Source organism: Fukomys damarensis, unplaced genomic scaffold (genome assembly GCF_012274545.1).
Source record: "Fukomys damarensis isolate Sample0158 unplaced genomic scaffold, DMR_v1.0_HiC HiC_scaffold_30, whole genome shotgun sequence".
NCBI lineage: Eukaryota > Metazoa > Chordata > Mammalia > Rodentia > Bathyergidae > Fukomys > Fukomys damarensis.
Genome location: NW_022900942.1, coordinates 47,081,958 through 47,103,439, shown reverse-complemented (window position 1 = coordinate 47,103,439; position 21,482 = coordinate 47,081,958). Strand labels below are relative to the sequence as shown.

The window sequence follows — 21,482 nt, the reverse complement described above, 5'->3', positions numbered from 1 at the left end:
ATATTTCTCATCCCATGTTCCTTCTGCCTTTGAGAGGAATGAGGGCTGCCATTGATCATTTGGGCTAATGGGTGGTTTATCAACACAGGCCAAGGAGAGCTTCATCTTTTGAAATGTGTTTTAAATCCCTTACTGACACCCATGTTACCCTGTCTTTTAATATGTTCCAGTCAGACTTTGACTCATTTTCCAGACTGAAATAATCCAATTGATGATCAGCCTATCCCGATCACAGTGATTTGGGGACTAGGTCTTGGTGTTAGAGTAACAGGTCCTTGTGTTTTTCTCCTGTCTGTAGCTTGTGGTCATAACTCTTTCTTCCAAAGGCTCAATTGACTCAGACTCAAGGATGAATTGATGATGAAGTCATTGAGAAAGGATAGGAGAGCCAGTCGTGGTTTAGAGCCCATGGGTGATCTCTGAGCTGCCCTCAGCCCTTGTTCCCTACCATTTCCTGAACATCTGGGGGCTGCGCAGTGGCTTCCCTTTGGCTTGACATGAGTGAAACAAGCAAATGCCAGTGTAGGGTTAGTTTTTCTGGGGCACAGAGCCTGGCGGGAAAAGAAGGGCAGAGTCTGCAGGGACCCCAGAAGTAGGCAGAGGGGCAGTACCATTTAACACCTCTGTGGACAGACTTCAGGAACATTTGGTGAACCTGAAACCTAGCACGGAGCATGGCAACATTGATGGTTGAATAAATATCAGAAAACACCACTCAGCTGACTTACAAGGAACATGACTGATAAATATCTTGGGCATTAGCCTGTGGCTAATTCAGAGAACAGGAGCAGCACTGCCCATCACAGGGCTACAGAAGCTCTCTGGCCTCCCCAGGCAGTCTCCCTCCATGGTATGTGCTGTGTCTATTCCCCTCGCCTGCAGAGCTGCACATGGCTTCACTCACGTAAGTAACTACTCATTTCCCCAGCATTGCCTGGGAGTCTTCTGCTCCCAGAAGCCTCCCTGACTCCCCTTCCCCAGCTGACTAAGGTCCTCCTCTGCATCATCACTATCTACATTCAACTGCCCATATCTATGTGGGGGTCTATTGTTAAATGCGAAGTTCCTCACGGCTACCACACTGTGTTCATCATTGTATGATCACCACCTTGCAGCAAGCAAAGCAGAACTTCCCCATCTTCCCGAAGACTTATCACTGCTGCTGACGGTAGCACTGGTGTCCCCTGGATGGCTCTGTCTTTGCCCACACCCATGGGTCTGCATATGCAGTTCAGCCTCTGAGGCACCATCTCATGGTATCTGTGCTTCTGAGTGCTTTCATTGTCGTCAGTAGTAATTTATGTGCTGCTTAATATAAACGGGATGTTTTAAAGCAATTCCTTTGGAAGTTTTCTTAACATCTTATTATGCCTCATATTATCTAGAAATGAAACAGTTATTTGAGGTAAATGAATCTCTTAAGAGTAAGAACTCAAACTGAATTACAGAATCTCTAGGGTCAGCCTTACTTTTCTTGGTCAATTTTATTGAGGAGGAATTTAAATGCAATAAGATATACACATCTTAAATGTACCGTTTGACTTTTGACAGCTGAATGCACCGTCACAAGCAAGACAAAAAACATTTTCCCCAAATTCCTTCATGCATCTTCCACATAATCCCCCTGGCCCCCAATACAGGCAAGCATTGATCTGTTTTCTGTCCTCAGAGATCAGATTTGTCTTTTCTAAAACTTCATATAAATGGAATGATGTGGTCTGTAGTCTCCTGTGTCTGGCTTCTTTCACTTAGCATGTTGTTTCAATTCATCCATGTTATTACATGTGTCAGTAGTGTGTTTATATGTTGATTAGTGCTTGCTTGAATGTACTAAGTTGTTTACCTTTTCATCAACTGATGGATATTTGGGTTGATTCTAGGAGTATTTTCCCATTATGAATAAGACCACTATGGATTTTGCTAATATATTCTTATGTCTGTAAGTTTTCATTTTCCTTGTAGAAAGCCCTAGATGTGGAATTGCAAGGTTCTTGGGGGTGTCTTTTCTGGTTTATGAGAAACAAACTGCTTTTCATAGTGGTTGTACTGTCTCGTATCCCTCCAGGAGGGGATGGGGCTCCACTTGATTCAGTTTCTCAGTAACCTTTTACACTAAGTCTTTTGTTTGTTTATTTTATTTTTGTTTTTTGAGACAGAGTTTTGTTATATCACACAGGCTGGCCTCAATTCACTATGAAACTCACGGTCCCCATGCCTTGGCCTCCCAAGTACTAGGATTACAGATGTGTACCACCATACCTGACATAACTAATAGTTTTTTATTGTTACTTATTCTAATAGTTTAATTTTGGAAATGAAAAACAGGAGGTCTAGAGATATTAAGAAGGGTCTTATCGAAAAGCACACTGAGCTGTGATGAGACCTTGGGCCTCTGAACCTGTTGCCCTGACTGGGCTGATGGTTTTCACTTTACCTGTTTGAAGCTCAAACACTCTTCCTGGGTGAAGCAGAAGGCCCTCTGTAACTCTGTTATTCAGTGAGATGTGACCATGAACAGAAGGCTCAATATTAGGTTCAGAAATATTGATTTCCCTGAAGCCTCAAACTGCAAGGCTCTCTCTTTTTCTTCTCTGTAATTAAAGTCCACCTGTGATATGAAACTGAATTAACAGCATCTCCTAGTTTTGATCTTAAAAATGTTGGACTCAGCAAGCTCTGAGCATAGGAGGAAGAGATGTTGCCTTCTCACTGCAATAGTTCATCGCACCCTGGCATGGCATCCTGGCTTAGCCCTGCTGAGCTTGTGACTCACAGCCTGGAAATAAACACAGAAAGGTAGTATCCAGAGGTCAGGGAAGGGAGTGTGTGCAGCTTGTTCTTTGAGGTGTCTACATCTTCAAGTTGGTATGAATTTATTGAAAGATGAAACCACTGTTTAAAGTTGGCTGCTCTTATTCTGGTCAAAATGGCAAGGCAAGGGGGCATCAAAGTCCCTGATATGAAATTATATTACACAGCTATAGTGATAAAAAAAACAACAGGATGCTGGCACAAAACAGACCCAAGGATCAATAGAATGGACTAGAAGATGCAGAAACAACTCCAGACACACTCACCACCCTATCTTTGAAAAGGGGTCCAAACACATTCACTAGAAAAAAAGATGGCCTCTTTAATAAATGGCGCTGGAAAAACTGGCTTTCCACATGCCAGAGACTAAAATTGGACCCATGACTTTCATCATGCACTAAACTAAAATAAAAATGGATGAGAAATACCTAAATTTTAAAACAGAAACACTAAATCTCCTGGAAGATAGACTAGAGCTCTTGAATACATAGGTGTAGGCAAAGTCTTTATGAACAAAGCCTTGACTGCACAGGAAATATCAAAGAATCATCAATGAGGATCTCTTCTTATTAAGAAGCTTTTACATCTCTTCTCAGCCTTTAGGCTAAGATCAAGTGTAAAAAGGCTTTGATTTGCAAAAGAAGTCACCAACAGAGTGAAGAGACAACCCACAGAGCAGGGGGTGGGGAGCGTGGGGGAGCATGGGGGTGGGGAGGAGTTTTTGCCAGATGTTCCTCAGACAAAGGACTACTATCTAGAATATATAAAGATCTAAAAAAAAAAAATCAGACCCCCCCCAAGTTTAAAGACCTAATCCAAAAATGGGCATCTGAAATGAATAGATACTTCACAGTTGAAGAAATAGAAATGGTAAATATATGAAAAAATATTCAACATCACTGGTCAACAGATACAAATTAAAACAATGCTGATATCATGTCTCACCCCAGAAAGAATGGGCATTATCAAGAAATCAAACGCTGGTGGAGTTGTGGGGAAAAAGGAAACCTTCTCCAGTGTTGGTGGGAGTTTACAGTGGTACAACCATTGTGAAAATCAGTGTAGAGATTCCTCAAAAAACTAAAACTAGAGGTTCCATTAGACCTAGCAGTTCCCCTGGTTGGTACCTTCCTGAAAGAATTAAAAGCATCATACCACAGTGTTATATGCATACCCACGTTTATAGCAGCACAGTTTGTAACAGCTAATGCTCATTAACCAATGATTGGATAAAGATGACGTGTGTATGTTTTTAAAAATATAATGGAGTATTACTCTGCCACTAACCAGTATAAACTTGAGATATTTCTAGGTAAGTGGATGCATCTTGAGACCATACTCAAGTGAAATAAATTGGACACGCGTGTTCAAGCATTGCATGGTTTCTCTGGTATGAGAAACTGAAAGTGTAAATTTAGACCAAACTGTATGATAGATATTGGGAAATAGGAAGAAAATGTTCAAATGGAAAGAGGAAACTAGGAAGGGAGTGGAGAAAAGGAAGGAAGGGAAAATTTAAAAAATAGAATACAAGGAAAAATGGATACAAAGGTTTTTAAAATAAGTAATGGAAGATGAGTTGAAAGGGGAAGGAAAGGGGGAAAAAGGATGAGTCAAGATATATCTTGTTCAGGTACAAATTTTATATGATGAATGTTATCATTATGTATATCTAAAATTACCAATAAAATTATTTTTAAAAAGATTGTTGGAGCTTAGCAGGTATAACAATCCAAAAAACAAAAAAAGTTTGCTGCTCTTGAGCTGCCTGCCTGCCTGCCTGCCTGCGATCACCCGGTGGCGTGCGCGCGAGCTCCCGGCCTGCGCGACAACAGACCCAGGAAGGCCCCAAAGACCCCGGAGGGGGTTTCTTCAGCTCTCAGATAAAGTAAATTTCAAACCAAAACTCATTAAGAGAGACAAAGAAGGACACTACATCCTTGTAAAGGGAACAATTCAAGAGGAAGAGCTGACAATCATAAACATATATGCACCAAATATAAATGCCCCCAACTATATAAAACAAATATTAAGTAACATGAAAAACCAAATAAGCACTAATACAATTGTAGTGGGGGATTTAAATACCCCACTATCACAAATTGACAGATCTACTAGGCAGAAAATCAACAATGAAATAATAGAACTGAACCAAGCTTTGGAACACATGGACTTAATAGATGTTTATAGAGTATTCCACCCCCAAAAACCAGAATATACATTCTTTTCGGCTGCACATGGATCATTCTCCAAAATAGACCACATACTGGCTCACAAAACAGGTCTAAATAAATGCAAAAAAATTGAAGTCATCCCCTGTTTATTATCAGATCATAGTGCAATCAAACTAGACATCAATAGCACAAGAAACTATAGAAACTTCACAAGCACATGGAAACTGAACAACACTCTCCTAAACAATCAATGGATTACAGAGGAAATTAAAGAAGAAATTAGACAGTTTTTACAAATAAATGAGAATGCCAATACAACATACAGGAATCTTTGGGACACAATGAAAGCAGTTCTACGTGGAAAATTCATAACATTGAATGCCCACACTAGGAAAACAGAGCGGGCTCAAATAAACAACTTAACGATGAAACTTAGACTCCTAGAAAAACAAGAGCAAGAAAAACCCAAAGCTCGAACAAGAGAGGAAATTATAAAGATCCGAGCAGAAATCAATGCAATTGAAATTAAGAAAACGATACAAAAAATAAATGAAACAAAGAGCTGGTTTTTTGAAAGAATAAATAAAATTGACAAACCCTTAGCTAATCTTATCAAAAAAAGGAAAGAAAAGGCTCAGATCCATGCAATTAGGAATGAAAAAGGCGAAGTCACAACAGATCCGAAAGAAATCCAGAGGATCATGAACACCTACTTTGAGAACCTGTACTCTAATAAAATGGAAAACACAGAAGAAATGGACAGATTTCTAGATACTTATGAATTACCAAAGTTGAACGAAGAAGATAAAAACATTTTAAACACCCCAATCACAATCAGTGAAATTGAAAATGTAATTAAAAACTTACCAACAAAGAAAAGCCCAGGCCCTGATGGATTCACTGCTGAATTTTACAAGACATTTAGAGAAGAACTACTACCATTACTCTTCAAACTTTTCAATGAAATTGAAAGAGAAGCTATACTTCCAAATTCATTCCTGGAAGCAAGTATCACTCTGATTCCCAAACCAGAGAAAGATACAACCAAAAAGGAGAACTACAGACCAATCTCCTTAATGAATATAGATGCAAAAATCCTTAATAAGATACTAGCAAACAGAATACAGAGGATTATTAAGAAGATCATCCATCATGACCAAGTCGGATTTATTCCAGAGATGCAAGGGTGGTTCAACATACGAAAGTCAGTGAATGTAATACATTATATTAACAAAGTCAAGGACAAAAACCATATGATCCTCTCAATAGATGCAGAAAAAGCATTTGATAAAATTCAACACCCATTCATGATAAAAACCCTGCAAAAAATTGGAATAGATGGTCTATACCTCAATTTAATAAAGGCTATTTATGAAAAACCATCAGCCAACATCATATTGAATGGCCAAAAACTGAAAACCTTCATGTTAAAATCAGGAACAAGACAAGGATGCCCACTATCGCCACTTCTCTTCAATATAGTTCTGGAAACATTAGCCACAGCAATTAGACAAGAGAAAGAAATTAAAGCAATAAAGATAGGAAAGGAAGAAGTTAAACTATCATTATTTGCTGATGATATGATACTCTACATTGAAGATCCAAAAAACTCCACCAAAAAACTTCTAGACTTAATTGACAGATTCAGTAAAGTATCTGGATACAAGGTGAATACCCAAAAATCAATAGCCTTTCTATACACAAATAACAGACAGACAGAAAGAGAAATAAGGGAAAAAATTCCTTTTACAATAGCATCCAAAAAAATGAAGTATCTAGGAATCAATCTAACAAAAGAAACAAAAGATCTCTACACTGAAAACTACAGCACTCTGAAAAAAGAAATCGAAGAGGATATAAAAAAATGGAAAGATATCCCCTGCTCCTGGGTAGGAAGAATCAACATAGTGAAAATGGCCATACTACCGAAACTGCTATATACATTCAATGCAATGCCAATTGAAATTCCAACACTATATTTCACAGAACTAGAAAAAAGAATCCAAAAATTCATTTGGAACCACAAGAGACCTAGAATAGCAAAAGCCATTATAGGCAACAGTCACATGGCACCAGGTGTAACAATTCCCAATTTGAAACTATACTACAAAGCCACTGTGATAAAATCAGCATGGTACTGGCAAAGAAATAGGCCTGAGGATCAATGGAACAGACTGGAAGACACAAAAACAAATGCAGATGTACTCAGCTACCTCATCTTCGACAAAGGAGCTCACCATCCTCAGTGGAGGAAAGATAGCCTCTTTAATAAATGGTGTTGGAAAAACTGGATATCAACCTGTCACAGATTAAAATTAGACCCTTATCTTTCGCCATGCACTAAATTAAAATCCAAATGGATTAAAGATCTAAATATTAAAACAGAAACATTAAACTTGCTGGAAAGTAAGTTAGGCAGAACTCTGGAAGACATTGGTATAGGAAAAGACTTTATGAACAAATCCTCAGTAGCACGGGAACTAGCAGAAAGAATCAACAACTGGGATCTCATCTTACTAAAAAGCTTCTGTACTTCAAAAGAAACCATTAGCAGAACTAAGAGACAATCTACAATGTGGGAAAAAATTTTTACCAGCTGTACCTCAGACAAAGGACTATTATCAAGGATATATAAAGAACTCAAAACAATCAGTCCCCCCAAATATAAAGACCCGATCCAAAAATGGGCATCCGAAATGAACAGACATTTCTCATACAAAGAAGTGAAAGCAGCAAGAAAATATATGAAAAAATGTTCCACATCACTGGTCATTCGAGAGATGCAGATGAAAACAACACTGAGATTCCACCTCACCCCACAAAGAATGGCTGCTATCAAGAAATCACACAATAACAAATGTTGGCGGGGTTGTGGGGAGAAAGGAACCCTCCTCCATTGTTGGTGGGAGTGCAGACTAGTGCAACCACTATGGAAATCAATATGGAGATACCTCAAAGAGCTTGGACTGGAGGTTCCATTTGACCCAGCCATCCCTCTGTTGGGTATCTTTCCAAGAGAACTAAAAGAATCATATCACAGAGAAGTATGTGCACCCATGTTTATAGCGGCACAGTTTGTAATAGCTAAATCTTGGAAACAACCTATTTGCCCATCCGTTGGAAACTGGATAAAGAAGTTGTGGTTTTTCTATAAAATGGAATATTACTCAGCCATAAAGAGCGAGAGAATAGATTCATTCATAGGAAAATGGATACATATTGAAGATATACTCCTAAGTGAAATAAATAAGTCACACATGTATAAATACCGAATAGTTTCCCTGGTGTGAATATTCTGCAACAAGGCATAACATTCTAATAAGATTACTAACATTTAGAAATTTGAAGAAAGGAGCTAAAGGTGTAGGGAAGGTGTGATGCGTAGGGGAAGAACAAAAAGGGAAAAGAAAAAAATGTGAGAGAATGAAAAGATGAAAATAAAGTGTTTGTAGATGGGGAGGGGAGGAGGGGGTGAAGGGAGGGCAGAGGTAAGGGGAAAAAACGAGAATCAAGACTTGCCATGTAGAGGTACATGATCCCAACAACGAATGTAACTGTACTGTATCCCTAAAATGTACCAATAAACTCAATAAAATTAAAAAAAAAAGTTTGCTGCTCTTAATTTTAAAGTGCAAGAGTATGTTCTTTTACTGTGCTTCTTTCCTGCATCACTGACTAGCGACAAACATTTTTTAAGACAATTGTTTTAAAAATCCAGCTCTTTCTCAGGTTCTGCTTTTTTGAATTACATGATACTTGTCTTGGCTCAATGGCCATTCCCCTTTTGAAGGACTCATAAAGGGACAGCTATGGTCCCATGGGGTGGGGCAGATGGATTCTGAAGTTTTGCCCTCTCTGCTCACTGACGTGATTGATGCCAGATTGTTCCCTTTTGACCCCAGCTAATGATCCTTATCTTCTCGCCAAGGATGAGACATCCTCTTCTTTTTTCTCAAAGTGACTAGGGCAGGAAGGGTGAACATTTTCCCTGTCAAGAGCCACTGACTCCAGGAAAGAGGTTCCTGCATCTGGCACCTCTTGGGGTCTGGCACTCACACTACTGGGCCATCCTCTTTGTTGATAGGTGGTCTTCTTCACTGACTAGGAGTGTCCTGAAACTGGAGTTGTGCCCTGTCTTTTTACTCGCCTGTTTGGCATAGCCCATGTCCCATAGTAAGTGGCCAGTGGTTGTGTGAAGGAAGGAAACTTGGAGAGTCAGGATTACCTATCGAAAGCTAAAAAGAAACATCCTGGAATGCCCAGAGTTTTCAGTGTTATTTTTATCCTTCCCTTTGGGCATTTGGAATAGGGACAGACACATGAAAATCATCCGTGGACCCTCTCTCAGGGATCCCAGCCAACAGTATGCTGGCTTTGTACAGATACATCCATCTGCCCACCAGTCATGTACCCCGAGCCCCGACTCCAGGCCAGACACCTCCAGGAGCTGGAGAGAAACCAAAATGGATTCAAGTCAGCTCTGGTGTGGGGAGGTCACAGACAGTTACATGGGAACTTGTTGAGGAATAATATTTTAAAAACCTTATTTATGTATATTTTATGCTGGTACTAGGGATCAAACCCAGGGCCTCGCACATGATGGATGAATACTCTTCTACTGAAATACATTGCCGGCCCCAATAAAAGATTAAGGATTATGTTACTGATGAGTATTTAAAATGTGACCGTGTTTCTTCATGTGTAAAATGAAAATATTGGGTTAGATCAATGAAGATACTGGGTTAGATTCTTACCTGCAGTTTTCTGAAATCTCATAGGAAGTTTCCAGGCACACACACCCTCTGAAATTATACTAACATTTTGTGCATCTGAGTACTTTTTTAAAAAAAACAACATGTATGTTATTTTCAAATGAGCGTAAGACTCCAGAAAGTTTAAAAAGCACTGGAAAAAAAATGATTTCCAAAGGCAAACCAAGTAATTTTGAAAAATGCAGTTTTACTATGATACTCTTCTCTTTAAAATACCCACATGTACTAATGAAGTAATGGTTGCAGGTTGAAAATGGGCTGTACATATCTCCTGGCATCTGTGAATCGGGTGCCACATATGAATTGAGGAGAAGGGTGAGGGTGGAGTCCTTTAGATTTGGTGTCTATAGGAACTTGTGCTGAGTGCTTTCTGTCTAAGAACATCACCCAAGCTTGGTCACTGGTTTTCGGTCATTTCATGTTTCATGGGGTTGGTTTTCACTATCCTTCTCTTCCTGGTTTCTGGTGAGCAGTGGCTGGAGGACCAAGAGCTCATTTCTTGTGGCTGCTCCTGAAAAATTGTGATGGTTGTATTATCTGTGGCTGATGCAGGCAGAGTTTTACATGTGTGCATGGGCATCTTTGCCTATAAACAGTCTCTCAAACAATGATGAACTTTACAGAAGTCTAAGGGAGGGAGGAAAGTCACTGCTTCTCCTGAGCAGAGGAAGGACTCCAGAGCTTTGGTCCGAGTTTTCCCTGGAGCACTTCGTTCATGTGTTGGACTCTTGGTGAAGGAGGGTGTGCTTACATTACTATATTTTAGGTATCTGAAAGCACGATAATCTAGAAGTACCTTATACTCTCCCCTTTCTTTCTTGAAGGTGATTTGGTTCTGACCCTCTATATTTTTTTACTGGTATAAGCTGGTTCTAATCTTTTCACTTGCTCCTTCTAATTAATGTTGTGGCCTTTCTTTCCCCATACTTGAATTGTCTTCATTGCACTCTTGGCTGAGTAGGAGGCACAGGAGGCCTTTGGTTTTTCAGCATTGCTATTTGTGTGTCACATAGGGAATTTCCAAATGACAAAGCAGGAATGGTTCTCAGTGACCTTTAGTGTTTTACCCTCTCTTTCTTGTAATAAGCCAGTTTAGAATACACCAGTTACATCTATGAAAGGAACATAGTTCATCTTAAAAGGTAAGACACACGGAGGAAGGGTGAGGGGACAGTTACAAAGGCTTTAACAAGTAAGGTTTCAGTTCGTAATGGTCTCCACCAAGGTGGCTGGTAATTTCCCTTTACTCACATGTTAAAGCTGAACACGAGCTTGTACCCAAGCAGGTTTATTTTGGAAGAAGTGAAAGAATAAATGCATACATTCCTTTATCCCCACCCTCCCCAGCCTCTCCTCAGATTCTGGAAAATGCCCTGCATCTTCGAGACCCCCTGCAGCCTTAGCTCTCTTAGGGTTCCTTTTTGTACCCCTCCCACTGGGCAGCCCCATGATTCAGGGTAATGGCCACTCTTCAAGACTTTAGCCTGTTCTTTGCCCTATATTCCTACTTTGAGTTTTACTGGTAAGCTTTGTTGACATTCACCTGGAAATGATGCACCTGCCACCTTTGGTTGCTATTCATCTTTTATCCTTAATACTCTGACTTTCAGCACTCTGGCTGGGTCAAGCGTGGCAGAGGCTTGGTGGGGCTTGGCCAGCTTCATTGTCATGTGATTATAACTGGGGTAAAGAGTAGAAAGAAGAAGCTCTGTGGGTTCAGGGGAGAGTTAGAGGTTTTCATGCAGGGGAAGCCTGCTACTGTCCTTTTGTTGGCAAATGATGGGCTCTGGTCGAGAGATGCAGATGAAGACAACTCTGAGATTCTACCTCACCCTACAAAGAATGGCTGCTATCAAGAAATACCAATAACAAATGTTGGTGGGGATGTGGGGAAAAAGGAATCCTTCTCCATTGTTGGTGGGAGTGTAGGCTGGTGCAACCCCTGTGGAAATCAATATGGAGATGCCTCAAAGAGCTGGGATTAGAGGTTCCATTTGACCCAGCCATCCCTCTGCTGGGTATCTTTCCAAAAGAATTAAAAGAATCATACCACAGTGATGTATGCTCACCCATGTTTATAGCAGCACAGTTTATAATAGCTAAAACTTGGAAACAGCCCAGTTGCCCGTCAGTTGGAGACTAGATAAAGATGTGTTTTTTCTATAAAATGGAATACTATTCACCCATAAAGAATGAAAAACTAGAGTCATTCATAGGAAAATGGATGCATATTGAGGCTGTACTTTTAAGTGAGATTAAATAAGGCACATGTGTAAATACCAAATAGTTTATCTGGTGTGAAAAACTAGAAGTGTAAATAAGATCCAAATTGTATAATTGACAATGTGAAATAGGATGAAAAGGGCTAAAGGTGTAGGGGAAGTGGGGAGGGGAGGGGAAAGGAAATAAGGGAAAAGAGAAAATACAAGAAAAGGAAAAATGCTAACAAAGTCTTTGTAAATAGGGAAGGGAGGAGGGGGTGAAGGGACAGAAGGGATATGGGGAATAAATGAGAACCAAGATCTGTCATATAAAGGTGCAAGATTCCATGATGAATGTAACTTGATACTTAAAAAGTACCAATAAACTCAATGAGAAGAAGAAAAATATCATATACAGGTACAAATTATCCATAATAAATATTATCATCATGTATACCTAAAAAGTACCAATGAAAAAAATGTTAAAAAAACCAAAAACAATAGCTATCTAATAGATCTGTCAAGGGTTAGACAAAAGGAAAAGAAAGGAAGGAAGATAACTCCAGAGTTCTAAAAGATTAACATCATGTGTTACTCATTATAACACTTTCTCCAAGTCCCTTTAATGATAATAAAAGTTTTGCCTCAAAACTTGTACTAAACATCACATGCCACTGGGAACACAGTTGCTCATTTGTCATAGTAAAGTAACTGAAATAATATATGGGAAATATGATAAAATGGAAATGCATTACTTTTCAGAAGGTAGTGTTAGAGAATGTAGAAAAATTATTGTGGCAGCTCAATAAAATGAATGAACTTCAAAATCATTATGAGACAGTCTTTTTTTGTTGTTGTTTTTTTGGTACCGGGGATCAAATTCAGGTCCTTGAGCTTGTGAGGCAGGCACCAGAACCTCTGAGGTAAATCCCCATCCCTCAGAGTCATTAGGCTGAGTAAAAGACACTAGACACAGGGTACATACTGTGTGTTTTCATGTATATGAAATGCTAGTGGCCTGGGGCCAGGATAGAATGTAGGATTCGATTGTGGAAGGGCTTAAGAGAACTTTTAGGGGTGATGGAAATCCTAATTGTGGTGGTGGATCCATGGTTGTATGTATCTATCAAAACATGAACATTTTAAATGAAAGTTCATTTTATGTAAGCAAGTAAAATAAACCAAAAAATCAATATTAGAAAATAGTTTTTAAAAAAGGATGGGCTCTGGCATAGGGTGGGCACTCGGTCGCTCTTCCTGTTCCACACATGGCATCTTCTTTCTTTGGCATTACCTGATTTTCAGGCAGGGGAAACATGTGGAATTCCATCCATTGGCACTTTGAGGCTGCTAGGACAGTCTGCACAATGAATTGGTGTAGTTGGTGGGGAGGCAAAAGACTGCAAGCTCAGCTCCACTGGGCACAGGCCAAAGCCATATACAAAAATGCATCTGTGTACATGTAGAACTATTGGTGTACATGTAGGACTCTTACAGGGGACAGTCTGCAGAGAACAGAACTGTATGGAAGAATTAGGGAGTGTGAAAGCTACTGGTCATCCTATGTCAAGGAAGACTTGAAACCTGTGTAACCCAAGACTGAGAATCATTCTTGAATCTGCGTAGACAGCCTGCTTCTGAAGAAGTGATTGGAGTTCAACAGGAAACTAGATCCAACATTGATGTCCAGCATGCCCTTGGGGAGCTGGCAGGCTAAGTACTGTTCCTAGGTGAGGCCTTCACATTTTAGTGTTAAGTTAAAGCCATGGCAAGTCTGACTTTCCATGTTTTGAAACCTAGGTGTAACTCAAATGGAATGCCTGTTTTTCTCATGAACTCAGTATGTCACACAGCAGGAAAAGCCCCAGACTATATTTCCTATGATGGTGTTAGTTAGTAATGCATCAATAACCAGCCAGGTCCAGGGCCGTGGGAAGGAGTGCTTCTCCTTTGGGCTGCAGGCCTCTCTTGAGTCACAGCAAAGGACTCACAGCACTCGCTGGTTTGAGCAGGGTGTCTGACATAGTAAAATGCCTGCTTTATCCCCTTCCACCAGCAGCAGTTGTGCCTCTGAGAAAGATAAAATTATGTGTTTTTTGCAAACATCTCTGGTTCCTACTTCTTCCTAATCCTTTAATGGATTGGTGTCCCTAAATCGTATGTTAAGAACCAATAGAACAAGTCTATTGAGTACAGAGGTTTTGTGGTACCAATAATCTTAAACATATTTTAAAAATATTAAGTTTTAATTGAGTGCTATGATTTTATATCATGGTATTGGTTATAGAGAAGGAATAACTTACTGAATTGTCTTTCCAAAGATTAGTGCTCCAGAGTAATAGTCCTTTAAATGAATATTTGGTTTTTTATTTCAAATATGATGGCGATGACTCCAGCATTGCTCTCTTATGATCTAAGAAACAAGGCATGATATTTGTTAAAGTAATGATTCATAAGAAAATTACTCATTTGGATTACTTTAGGAAAGGGTATCCTTGTCTATGTAAAAAATATGTCACTGCAGTCATTTGTATTTTTTTTAAAAAAACTGCAACTTACAGATGCCACATGGTAGAACTCCTGATATAGAGCTCACCTCATGCTTTATAGCATATGGAATTAAAAAGCAAAATAAGTCAGAAGACCTTTCACCCAAAGGTTGTGATATATGGCTGAGCTGTTCTTCAGAACTTCGATAGTTTTTAAAATTACATTAAAATTTGTAAAGCTTTCCCAAGTGTGGAGTAAGAATTTTCTTGCATAAAAGAATTACTTGAGAACAGCACTATTTTATTATTCAGCTTTGTTTGGAATAGAAACTGCTTAAATAAATACTTGTAAATATTTTTTAAATTAAAGACAGTTGGACTGGAAAGTGTTTATTCTTGAATAGAAACTATAGTTTGTTTTAATTGAATCACACTGTTAATAAAGGGAAAGGAGGCTTTTGGAGACCACTCAAAGGTGTCTTTGGCATTTATAGAAGGATATTTGTTATCGCAGAGTGAGAGGCAGTGTTAGACCCTCCTGGATGTCATCTGTTCTTGCGCCACTACAGAGTCAGTTGTGATGTCCTAGAGGCTAAAAATGTGCCCTAATGGATGCATACTAATTAAAAGGCAGAGACCATCAGATTGTGTAAAGTACCAATAAACTCAATGAGGAACAACAACAACAAAAGAATACAATGCAACTGTACCTGTGAGAGGCTCTGCATGGATTAAAAATGAAAGAATTGGAAAAGATACACCATGCAAGCAGCATCCTAAAGTGGTTATATTAGTAAATAGACTTCAAAACATGGAATACTGCCAGGGATGAAGAGAGACATTACACAGGGCCAAAAAATCTCAATGTAGCTGGAAGAGATAGCAATCCCTAATGTGAACAACAGGACTGAAAAGCACCTAGCGCACAAACTCATAAACCTGAAAGGAGAAATACACAAATCCACTTTATAAATTGGAGACTTCACTCCTTTCATATTAATCTATGCAACAAAGAAAACCAATAAATGGAAACTCAGTAAGAATATATAAGACCTGATCAATCCTATCACTCAGCTTGACCTAGTGGATAATTATAAAATAGTTCACCCAACAGTGGCAGAGTACACGCTGTTTTTAAATGTACATGAAACAATTTCCAAGGATAAACCACATTCTGGGCCATAGAATAAGCCTTGATAAAACTAAAAAACTGATATAATAAAGCTTATGTTTTGATCATAAAGAAATTAAGTTAGAAATTGGTAACAAAAAGATATCTGGAAAAATCTCAAATATTTAGAAATTAAGCAATATGTTTCTGATAAACTATTTGCCTAAAAACATAGGACTAAATTATTCCCATTTGAATTTTAATGAAATATCCCACATTAATAAATTTTAAATGAAAACAGAGTATATCAAATTTTGCAGGAAGCAGCTGAAACAGTGCATTAAGATAAATTTAAAGCATTAAATATGTTCAAAAACAAGAAATGTCTGAAATCAATTAGTTAAGTTTCTACTTTAAGAATTAGAAAAAGAAGAGTAAAGGAAAGCCAAAGCAAACAGAAGAAAGATAATCAATAAAATACAAATCAGAAAAGCAGTAGAAAAAACAAAATCAACAAATGATTTTTTGGTAAAGATTAAATACCATACAATCAATCTCTAGCCAGACTAAGTAAAAAGGAGAGAATACACAAATTATCAGTATTAAGGGTAAAAAAGGTGGATTGCTGTAATACAGCAGTAAAAGAATGACAGGGAATATTAAGATCAGCTTTATATCCATACAATTATAACAATTTAAATGTATAATTTTCTTGAAAGGCAATTTACCCAAGTTCATTCAAAAAGAAAATAGATAACCAGAACAGCCCTTTATTTATTGAAGAAATTGAATTAATATTGAAATGCCTTCCAACAAAGAAAACCCCCTCAGCTAGGAGCCTTCATTGGAGAATTCTGCCAAACATTTAAGGAATAAATAATATCAATTCTTTGCAAGCACGTTGTGACAGTAAGAGAGGAGGAAGGAGTAGTCCCAGTCCCAACTCAAAAGGTAGGCATTGTCTCAGTGTATCTTCAGCACGTTGTAGCACCACCCACTGGCCAGCTGTCATTGTGGCCTACTCTTCTGTCTCTCCTTTCGTGTGGTGATCGCTGCAGGATGAGTCCTATGTGAAGCTCACTTCCTGTTATGGAATTAAGTACCTCCTCCTTTGCAAAACCATGCTTAGATGTCCATATGAAATGTGACCAATTGAATAGTGGGATTATAGAAGTCAGCTAAAGAATTCTGGTGCCAGGCTTTCTCTTCGGCCTTGTTCTGAGCCAGGGCATCCTTGAATATGAATGGGTGGCCAGGCCCAGGCAGAGTTAAAGCTGGCTTCCTGCCTAGACAACCATCGCATGGTTGCAGGGAGTCAGTCTGTTTAGGCTGCCTGCTGCCTGGGGAACCTGGCCCCACAAGAGTGTTTGAGGTGACCAGCAGGCGTAGGAGAAGGGAGGCACCAGAGGATTTCTGAATACAGGTGCAGAAAGAAAGCATCAGCATGTTGTAGGGCCAGGAAGGAGTGGGGTAAAAGGACGCTTTCTGTTTGGGCTACATTGATTTTTTCTGGAAATTGTAGGCCATCATGTGGTAATATCTGAAAACTGGACAATAGAGTCTGGAAACAGCTAGATACAGAGATCTGGAGATGAGGCTGGGGCTGAGGGTGCATGTCTGAACAGATTCTTCTCTGCAACTTGCTTGTGCCTCTCTGTGCCACCTGTTAACAGTCCAGGTATGTGTACAAATCAATCTTTATACAGTTGGAGGTAAGGACTATACCTACCATAACAACCTAGCCCATCCTTCATATGCTCTCTGTTTATACCACCCAGTGGGTCAGTTAAATTAATCATTGTATTCTTTATTTCAGAAAAACTGTACAACTCAAGTGGACGAGATTTAAGAAGGGCCCTTTTCTCCCTGAAGCAGATATTTCAGGTAAAAAGGAAAAAAAAAAAAAAGTACTCTCAAGTCCTATTTTGCTTTGCTATGGAATTAGGTACAAATAAGCGTATACCTGTGCTTATCACTAGAAGGAAAGTCTCTTTCAATTATACTATAAATTAGATTGGAATATCAGAGAATAGTTTTTACTGTGTCAAATATTTCAATCATAAAAAGGAAAGACGACTTTGTCAAATTATATTTTCTCCATATTTATGTCAAATTTTTAAAAAAGAAAAGCCTGTTATGGATGTAATTCAAGACTTGTGTTCTGTTCCCCATGCCGGCTACCCACCACACCTGCAGACCCCTCTCTGCTGAGTGTGAAATTGGAGTTCTTTGTATGCGTTCATGATGTGTGCATATTCATCAACTGTATGTGATATGCTTTTGAACTAACTTCATATCTCTAGTTGCATTCATTCTACATCAGCTTGCTTATTAAGAGTGGACAAGGTGAAGGTCTGACTGGAGGAGCTTTGGCTAGGATCACCTTGTATGAATAAAGCATAAATGTTTGGTTCACTCTTTGGGCAGATAGTTGGGTTAGTTTCTAGTGTTTTGCTGTTGTGAACCACACTCTGGATGTACCCTGTCATGCATAGGTGCAAGTCTTCCTCTCAGGTTTCATCTTATCTATCCCTCGTCCTAATCCTTCCTTCCTTCCATCCTGACCCTGATAAAGTTAGGATGCAAACAGGCTACAAGACAATGAACCATGATACTGCAGTGAGCCAGTCAGGAGATGGGTTTATGACGGTGACCTTTACATGGAGGCTATGTCTGTCTGGGTTAATTGTCCCTTTCTCTTAGGATTTTTGACCCTGAGGTTGTATTCTGCTTCTCTTCAGTTCCCATTTTATCCATATCCTTAAATTATTTTGTGTATGTTAGTGATAATTCCAGCTAGAATGGGTTCCTACCCGTGCAAGAAGTAATGGGCAAAAGGCAAAATAACATCTGCTCTCTCCATTCTTGTTCTGTTCTTCCTGCAGCTTCTTTTCTCATGCCTCTATCTCATCCCAGAACAGAGTACCTTTGCTGTGCAGATTCTCTAGAGACAAGTCCTCTTTTCTTCCCACAGCCTCAGGTTTGCTCCCTGTCCTCAGTTGCTCTGCCATGCTGCATATACTGGGGATTCTTGGTTCAGAGGCCTGCCTTGGTTCAGACCTATCCTTCTCTCCCTTGGAAAATGGCACCAACTGTGCATGGCATTGCCTGCTTTGGGGCCTTCCCAGATCAGTCCGTTCTTAGCTTCCTACCACCAAGAGTTGAGGAGATCACTCTCCTGTTGGTTCTGTCTTGCCTTAAGGATCATCGAGTTCTTCAGTTTGACACTCAAGACTTTGGTCTGGTCCTGCTGCCGATCTCGCTGCCCTTGGCTGCATTTTGAGTTCCTTCTGCAGCTGTTTTCCATGGGTAAGCCATGCTCTCTTTTCTTTCCCTTTGCCCTCAGACTCATAGTTTGTCTCAGGATGTTTTGTCACCCAATGCCTACTTTCTGTGTTTCTCAATTTTTTTCCTGCTGGGGGTCTTCTCTCCAAATGACCCTTCTCCCTTTAGCCTCCTTCCAAATACCCTGGACATACCTTGGTTTGCCTCTATCTACTACAGGACCTAAAATACCACAGAGCATATGTGTGCGGCCAGCATCTGTGAAATCTCTGGACTTTGTTCCTGTGACTTTGGAGTCTTGAGTAGTGGCTGGCATCATTTAATAAATGATTGGACTGGGTGAACTAAGTGGTCTTCTGGCAGATGTCTGTGTCTTCAGTCCTTCCAGTCACTAATGTAGTAAATGTGATGCTAACTACTTGTCTCAAAGCTCTACTTCCTCTGTATCCCTCCAGGCCTGGCTGTTACTCAGCCTAACAAAATAAAGCATCTTCATCCTCTTTTGCATTCTCTCTCCTGTCTGCCACAGTCCCCTGTGTTTGGGCCAGACTCTTACTGTGTGGCCAGAGGGCTGCTATGGTATCATTCCTCACTGTACCTCATTTGGCCTGTTAGCCTGCTCTAATCTCCTCTGCTCAGTTTTGGCTTTTGCCCTGACTGAATATATGGTTGGCAGCCCACACAGAGAGGAGCAATTGCAAGTGACTTTAAAACATGGTCATTTCTGTATTTTCAGTGGGAAATACCCTAACAACAAAGAGAACCAAACACATGGTCTGTTTACAATAATAATATGGAAGATAATAGTGTTTGTATTACATTCTGAGACTGTATGTGGAGCTTCTAATTTTGTCCTTAAAGTTCTTAAAAATTAAGAAATAACTATATTCTTGAATTTATTTGGAAGTATCAGAATGAACTCATAGTGTGTATTATCTTAAGCAATTAAAGTACTGTATATTTCTCTTTTTATTGAAAACTAGAAACAGTAATCAGTTTGTTAGCGAAAAAAGCATCACTAGCAATCACATTGTGGTCTAAAACACCAAAAAGAACTGGAGCTCCTTGGAGAAGTCCCTTATTCCAAGTCTGGAGTAGGAATGTAACAAACTTAGAACCTCTTTTACAGAAGTAGGAAACTATCAGATAATGCTAGGATTATTTCCAAAAGCACTTAGAAGCAAGTTGGAGTATCTTCTACTGTCTGCCAGAGTTGGGAGTATACAATATGAATCAATAAAATTGATAATTAAAATGGGTCTAAACATAACAAATAAATTTGAATTGATGTATTCATAATGGTACTAAATAAAATAATGGATTGGCAAAATGAGTAGGCAAAAAATGCTTGTGGACTCACTCATTATGAGAAAATGAATAAAGTTTTAGAATGTCACATTTATCTTGCCTTTTTATATATTAACTTTAGGATAATCAAACAGTGGTTGAGAGAGATAGTCTTGTTTGTAGGAATATTTGAGATAATAAGAATAAATGTAAAATTACAATGTCTCCATTTTGCAGCCCATAATTAGTTAATGGATTTGTATATTGAGCACCAAGAGTTGCTAGTCACGCACCTCTAATCCCAGTACTCTGGGAGGCTGGGGCAGAAAGATTGCAAGATCAAGCCCAGCCTGGGCAATGTAGAGACTTAGTGAGATCCTGTCTCAAAAAGAAAAAAAAAGGCTGAAGATACAGTTCAGTATGAATGCCTTAGGATTAATACCCAGTACTGAAAAAAAATTACAAACATGGTAGAAATGAGATAAAACAAGATACTATGTTCTTCCTAATGGAAATACAAACTATGATTTGGTCAAACTAACAAAATCAACTTTGGATCTGGTCCTACATCGATATGCAACAAACAATTTATAAAAGGCCTAGGACAGAGACACATGTTTAACTACCCTACAGAGGTATAATCAACAAAATCCAGACTCTGGCTTCTCTAAAGGATAAATGACCTGGCTTATCTAATGCATAAGTTTCAAGGGAAGAAAACAAAGAGAGACAGAGGAAATTCATAAATTAAAAGATATTTCAGAGTCACAATGAATTGCCAAATATGGATCCTATTTGGATACTAATGCAAAGTTATAAAAATAGTTTTTATGAAGCAGTTGAAAATTTGGTCCCTGGACATTTGATGATTAATTTTTTATTTTGAGTATATACATTTTAAACATTTCCATAGTTTGGAGGTACATATTGAAATACTTATGGATGAAGTGGTGTGATGTATAGGATTTACTTCAGATTGATACAGCAGGGGACAGGGTAGATGAAAGGTTAAACAGGATAGGCATAAGTTGATTGGCATCTGTGGTTCATTAGACTCTTCTGTTGATTTTGTGTAAAGTTTTATAAATTGAAAAGTTTAAAAAAAAAGCAAAGGAAAACATGCTTAGACTTGTCACACATTCCTTTAGCCAATCTTCATGGTGTTCCTCGAATTCTCAAGGGTATTTTTCTGCTATTTATTCATTACACACGTACTTTCAAACAGCCTAGTTGGCACAGCGTAGGCAAGGAAGAAGGTGCTTGTTACCAGGAGTATATGGTCTGTTTGGAAGACCACACACATGTGCACCAAACAGTGCACAATCACAGGGCAGCATTGCATTGGAGATTAA

At 39.0% G+C, this 21,482-nt stretch overlaps 1 protein-coding gene across 1 annotated transcript in view; it reads left to right on the top strand.

Moving 5' to 3' along the window:
* The window catches only part of Fhod3 (formin homology 2 domain containing 3), a 433,804-nt gene that overhangs the window by 170,985 nt on the left and 241,337 nt on the right, over positions 1 to 21,482 (top strand). The window contains exon 4 of the mRNA XM_010638036.2: positions 17,375 to 17,442. Within this exon, the coding sequence (XP_010636338.1) occupies positions 17,375 to 17,442 (68 nt within the window). The remainder of the gene's footprint in view (positions 1 to 17,374; positions 17,443 to 21,482) is intronic.